Here is a 7,041-nt window from a genome sequence, read left to right as displayed (position 1 = left end):
ATGTGATATAAGTTTTGACAGGACTGCCAACAAAGTACAAGCCGGGTATCATTTTCCCTCACTCACTCAATCTGAATACCCCATGGGTGCTGAGACGTGTGTGTGTGTGCGCATGTGTAAGTGGGTCTTGTATCTAGACTAGCATTGCAGCCTCACTACTGAACCAAGAGTGAAGAACATACGGTCAAGTAATTGCACAATAAAAGTCCAATTAAAATCTGCAGTCATTGGCTTTATTTATAGATAGATACAAAACAATTGAATAAGCAAATGCCAAATAATATTTACTATGACATAATATGACTTGTATAAACAACTATACACAAATATATTATTATCCAGAAATATATATTAAAATGTCTCATTACAAGTAGCAGCCAGCAATTATCAAATCCTGAATCAAGACCTATAGCATGTAAAAGTATAAGGTGTGGAGGGTTTGTGTGATACATTTCAGTGGTCAGGTTGGCTGAACATCATGTAAGTGAAACCCAGCGAGTACAAAACTTAGGTGATGGGCTGGGCTCGATTGCAGTCTGTCATCGCAGCATACACAAACTACTATGGGAACAACCCAGCTAAATACAGTATTCCATCTGTTGTTTACAGTCTGCTCGGCCCAGAGGAGCTCTGTTCAGCACAACGGGGAAGAATGCTTTTTTTTTTTTTGTAAAGGGATATGTCGTCTGATGTCTAACTCATTTGAAGTCGTTTGAGTCCTTTTCTAATGAGTTTTGATAGGCTAAGTGAATGTGGTTTTATTGCCAGCCCTGAAAAGCTCACAGGACATTTGGTAGGAGTAGGTTAAACGGTTCAGTCTATGTCCTCTAGTCTCAATAACAAAGAATTCTCTTGATATTTAAACAGTGTCAAGCACTGAAGTATGTCTGAATGACAATAAAGTGTGACTTTTTAAAGTGAAGTGAAAATCTAAATGGTAACTTAGAGCATATATTGTAAACTCAAGCCTGGTGCCAGATCTGCTTTAAACCAACTCAAGGTTATAATCTTCATCGAGATAGAACAGAACTGTGTTACTGCTGATCTGGTGCTAGGCTTCTAACACTGATATGACACTATCTCAATGTAAACACAACAACACATTTACAGTACTAGAAACCGTGTGTATGTGAGAATGCAAAACGAATGATGAAGGCACAGAGTTGTATGCATCACAAACACACACCCTCCTGGCCAGAGATACAAGACAATAGTCTCATGAATCATATATTAATCGATGTCAAAGAGACATTCTCTAAAATGCTCATGATGGACAGATAATTCTGATTGCATTACACAGTGAATTCAGAATGTCTGTTAGTTTACACAAATAGGAAATAATCAAGAATAGCATTGCTGATGGGGAAAGAATAAAATCATGTCCAACAAAAGCACGAAAAACCAAGAGAATGACTACTAAACTCACTTTTAGTAGATCAGGTATCGACTTCTTTCTCCAATCACACAATTCCAACGAAATTGGATTTTATTGTGTTTACCTAAATGTGTATGTGAGCGTGCATAATGGGGAGGGGGTGAATTGCGATCTGGCAGATTTAACTGTTGTGGCGTCCGTTGATGACGTTGCCCCCTGGAGGGGCGATGTGAATGGAGTTCAGTATGGGCCGCAGTATCTGACCGAACGGCCTGGTGGGGGTAGAGAGAAGGTGTGAACAAGAGAGGTCAAGTGTGGGATATAGTGAGATGAGTCATAATGCAACAGCTACTAAGATTCACCTGCGTGAAGACTGGGTTCAGCTGAAGAACAATGTCAGGTATATTTATGTACATATACACACACGCGCATATATATATATATATATATATATATATATATATACAGTTAGGTCCATAAATATTTGGACATTGACACAATTTTCATCATTTTGGCTCTGTATACCACCACAATGGATTTGAAATGAAACACTCAAGATGTGCTTTAAGTGCAGACTTTCAGCTTTAATTTCAGGGTATTTACATCCAAATCAGGTGAACGGTGTAGGAATTACAACACATTTTATACGTGCCCCCCCCCTTTTTATGGGACCAAAAATAATTGGACAAACTAACATAATCATAAATCTAATTGTCACTTTTAATACTTGGTTGCAAATCCTTTGCAGTCAATGACAGCCTGAAGTCTGGAACCCATAGACATCACCAGACGCTGGGTTTCGTCCCTGGTGATGCTCTGCCAGGCCTCTACTGCAACTGTCTTCAGTTCCTGCTTGTTCTTGGGGCATTTTCCCTTCAGTTTTGTCTTTAGCAAGTGAAATGCATGCTCAATTGGATTTAGGTCAGGTGATTGAATTGGCCATTGCAGAACATTCCACTTCTTTGCCTTAAAAAACTCTTTGGTTGCTTTCGCAGTGTGCTTCGGGTCATTGTCCATCTGCACTGTGAAGCGCCGTCCTATGAGTTCTGAAGCATTTGGCTGAATCTGAGCAGATAATATTGCCCGAAACACTTCAGAATTCATCCCACTGCTTTTGTCAGCAGTCACATCATCGATAAATACAAGGGAACCAGTTCCATTGGCAGCCCTACATGCCCACGCCATAACATTACCTCCACCATGCTTCACTGATGAGGTGGTATGCTTTGGATCATGAGCAGTTCCTTCCCTTCTCCATACTCTTCTCTTCCCATCATTCTGGTACAATTTGATCTTGGTCTCATCTGTCCATAGGATGTTGTTCCAGAACTGTACAGGCTCTTTTAGATGTTTTTTGGCAAACTCTAATCTGGTCTTCCTGTTTTTGAGACTCACCAATGGTTTACATCTTGTGGTGAACCCTCTGTATTTACTCTGGTGAAGTCTTCTCTTAATTGTTGACTTTGACACAGATACGCCTACCTCCTGCCAACTGTTGTGAAGGGGTTTTTCTTCACCAGGGAAAGAATTCTTCTGTCATTCCCCACATTTGTTTTCCGTGGTCTTCCGGGTCTTTTGGTGTTGCTGAGCTCACCAGTGCGTTCTTTCTTTTTAAGAATGTACCAAACAGTTGATTTGGCCACACCTAATGTTTTTGCTATCTCTCTGATAGGTTTGTTTTGATTTTACAGCCTAACATTTACATTTACATTTATTCATTTAGCAGACGCTTTTATCCAAAGCGACTTCCAAGAGAGAGCTTTACAAAGTGCATAGGTCACTGATCATAACAACAAGATAGCCAAAAACATCGCGAGTAGCCAAAACATGAAGCACACATTGTGAACAACCAAAGTAAGTGCCAAAGGGAAGAACCATAACAGCATGTAGTTAAACAAGTTACAATTAAACAACATGAACCGCTATAAGAGCAAGTGTACCTGTGGAAAAAAGCAAGCAACAGTAATAAAAACAATATTTCACAGCGAGAACAAAAATTTTAAACAAGAGTCATTGTTATCCTTGAGGAAACTAACATCGGGTCAAACGAACCATTCCTAAGTACCGTTGTACTCCCGGAACAAGTGCATCTTGAGCCTTTTCTTGAAGGTGGGGAGACAGTCAGTGTCTCTGATGGAGGTGGGGAGTTGATTCCACCACTGGGGGGCCAGACAGGAGAAGAGCTTGTGTTGGGACCGGGCGGTCTTGAGCGGTGGGACCACCAGGCGGTTGTCTGAAGAAGACCGTAGGTGATGGGTGGGGGTGTAAGGCTGCAGGAGAGACTTGATGTAGACGGGTGCAGTCCCGTTCACTGCTCGGAAGGTCAATACCAGGGTCTTGAATCTGATAGGGGCCATGATAGGTAGCCAGTGGAGAGAGACGAGGAGCGGGGTAACATGGGAGCGTCTGGGTAGATTGTAGACCAGGCGGGCCGCCGCGTTCTGAATCCTCTGAAGAGGGCGGGTTGCACATGCTGGGAGACCAGCGAGCAGCGAGTTGCAATAGTCCAACTTGGAGAGGACAAGTGCTTGGACTAGCAGCTGGGTGGAGTGCTCAGACAGGTATCTCCTGATCTTCCGGATGTTGTAGAGGGTGAATCTACACGACCGGGAGACCGCAGCAATGTGCGCCGTGAGGGAGAGCTCGTCGTCCATGGTAACCCCAAGGTTCCTGGCAGAGGATGAAGGGGTCACCGTCGCAGATCCCAGGGTGATTGAGAGATCGTAGGAGATGGAGGGTTTAGCCGGGATGATGAGAAGTTCTGTTTTGGCGAGGTTCAGCTGGAGGTGGTGCTCGGTCATCCAGGCGGAGATGTCTGTGAGGCAGGCCTCAATCCTAGCTGAGATCCCCGGATCGGTCGGGGGGAACGACAGGTACAGCTGCGTGTCGTCAGCGTAGCAGTGGTAGGAGAAGCCATGGGCTAACGATGGCTTGCTTCACTGATGGTGACAGCTCTTTGGACTTCATATTGAGAGTTGACAGCAACAGATTCCAAACACAAATACCATACTTGAAATGAACTCTAGACCTTTTATCTGCTCCTTGTCAATGAAATAACGAACTCCCATGAGGGAATAACATACACCTGGCCATGGAACAGCTGAGCAGCCAATTGTCCAATTACTTTTGGTCCCTTAAAAAGGGGGGGGCCACATATCAAATGTGTTGTAATTCCTACACCATTCACCTGATTTGGATGTAAATACCCTGAAATTAAAGCTGAAAGTCTGCACCTAAAGCACATCTTGATTGTTTCATTTCAAATCCATTGTGGTGGTATACAGAGCCAAAATGATGAAAATTGTGTCAATGTCCAAATATTTATGGACCTAACTGTATGCACATATACACACACACATATATATATATATATGTCTAAATATAATGACAGAAAACTGCTAATATTCTACACAGTAACAGGAGAAAAATGAACTCTACTCTTGCCTAGTGTTAATCCTACAGGTGATATAGGCCTATTATCTGTGAGGCTCCCACTCACGTGGACAACACTTCAGAAGGCAGGTCTGTGATGTAGGAGGGAATGTTCCTGCCGGTCAGGAACTGGGCTACCTCATTGGTGAAGGTGTTACAGTTGTGCTCAAAAAGCCTGTACCTATCACCTCTGTGGAGAGGACAAAGGAGAGGGTCAGTCTCAAACAGTGTGTATGTCACTAACATGTGTCTGTCTGTCTGTCTGTCTGTGAGAGAGAGAGAGAGAGAGAGAGAGAGAGAGAGAGAGAGAGAGAGAGAGAGAGAGAGAGAGAGAGAGAGAGAGAGATTAATAGACTAATTCATTAGTCTATTATGACCCATAAGCACGTACACACACACACACACACGTAAACACACACACACACACATATATATACACGCAGACACACACACACACACACATGCCTTCAGTACTAGACACAACTTGGACTGATCTTATTTGTGTGTTTAAAGGTCAGTGTTGTCTTCACTTGCTAGGCTGACCTACATACAACTGGGCCCTAAGTTTGCGTGTGTGTGTGTGTACATCTGTCAGTCTATGTCTGTTTGTACATATGTGCATGTGTGTTTGTCTCTGTCAGTCTGTCTGCATGTGTGCATGTGCGTGAGAGAGAGAGAGCGGGAGAGAGAGCGGGAGAGACAGAGAGAGAGAAATAACTCACCTATATGCACTCTCACCCAGAGAGGCAAGGTAGTCCATGAAGATATCCTCTGACACCTCTGTGTCTCCCAACTCTACCACATTGTCTGGAGGGCCAAGCATGGTCCCACCCTACAAAACATATACATTCTTGGAACATAACTAGCTGGTCTTGGTGGGTACAGAGTAAATAAACTGCACAGATGTTCTTATGTGAGCGGGAGAATAGTCCATAGGGTTGGAGTCCTGTTCCTTTCGTATGAAGCAGCTTGATGTACAAGTGAACCCTCCTGGACTGGGAATGTGGCACACCAGTCTAACCCCATTATTCTGAGTACAAAAGCTGAATTCCATTTTGAAAGTATTAGGCATGGGATCACAAACATCAAATAATCAGGCAGACATACCAAGTTTTCTCCTGTGATTTTTAAAAACCTATTGCCTGATGTCATGCTGGACTTACTGGTGAGCAACTAGAGATGCCCACTCCTCCAAAGAAGAATTCGTCTCCATACACCACAATGGCAGTGTGCCTGTGAGGATGTATACACACAGAGAATCCATGTTGACCTACAAGTAATTGGTTCTTAACTGTGTTTGAACAATTCTGGTATCATACAACATGCAAGTCCATTGTAGGTCTATATGTATAGGAGGGCTCATACCAAATTCCATCAAGTTGTTTTCCTGCAATAAAGAGGGTTCACATAATTAGCTGGCAGATGTTCAAACAATGTGAATGCATTGGACTAGCGTGCAGACCTGCATTCACCGGTCACCTGAATTGATGACTCATGTGAATGACATATTCCTCATGCCAATATAAAATCGTTAACATCAACTATGGCCCACTGTCTGGTACGCTTGACAGCACCACAATTAGGTTCCTTAACCCCAACGATAGCTGGCTACTACTGTAGCTATACCGATTAGATCATGTTTCCAGACAGGCATGCTTACCCAACATTATGGGGCTGAGACTACGGGCCATTCCTCTTGACAGGTCGTATACATACAGTTGTACACTGTACTTCATGCCATTTTTATCCATCACGGTAAAACCGATGAGTTTATTCGCCGGTAGTGTCTTGCAGCCCTTTTGTCCTGAACTGACAGCTGCACCTGCTGGTTTTGCTTTTCCGTATTCAGTGAAATTAGAAAACGAAAAAAGCAGCGAAATTATTTGAAGGTTACCTAAATCGGCGTTAGACGTATAACTCTTAAAGGCCGACGATTCGAACACATTCCCAGCGACAGTGGTCTCTACTCCCTACTGCAAGAAGCTAGTAAAAGCTAGCTAGAGAGCTGTGAGATAAAACAAGGTGCTTTGGCGCCTCCTTCGGGGCACATTGACAATAACCATTCTAGTTCTTGATTATTAGCTAGAATCGAACATCTAACGTTCTGGTTCTATATTTTTCAGTATTGAACTTAACATTGGTTCTAAACAAGATGGTCGTTGTGTGTTTTCTCCTGAACGAACCAAACAATGCCATTTAAACATACTTGATTTATGTTGTCAGGTCAAGTCCTT

The 7,041-nt window shown here is 43.0% G+C and overlaps 1 protein-coding gene across 1 annotated transcript; it reads right to left on the bottom strand.

Moving 5' to 3' along the window:
* Positions 1 to 344: 344 nt before the first annotated feature.
* On the bottom strand, positions 345 to 6,664 carry desi1a (desumoylating isopeptidase 1a). The gene is made up of 6 exons (XM_067233270.1): positions 6,468 to 6,664; positions 6,173 to 6,194; positions 5,971 to 6,040; positions 5,530 to 5,639; positions 4,875 to 4,997; positions 345 to 1,647 (listed from the first exon to the last, which is right to left on the bottom strand). Exons 1-6 carry the CDS (start codon positions 6,556 to 6,558, stop codon positions 1,557 to 1,559), a joined length of 507 nt encoding a protein of 168 aa, XP_067089371.1. The 5' UTR covers positions 6,559 to 6,664; the 3' UTR covers positions 345 to 1,556.
* Positions 6,665 to 7,041: the final 377 nt, after the last annotated feature.

This window comes from Osmerus mordax, chromosome 3, assembly GCF_038355195.1.
Source record: "Osmerus mordax isolate fOsmMor3 chromosome 3, fOsmMor3.pri, whole genome shotgun sequence".
NCBI classification, from domain to species: domain Eukaryota; kingdom Metazoa; phylum Chordata; class Actinopteri; order Osmeriformes; family Osmeridae; genus Osmerus; species Osmerus mordax.
The sequence above is the reverse complement of the archived record's forward strand: the minus strand, read 5'-3'. Positions and strand labels throughout refer to the sequence as shown.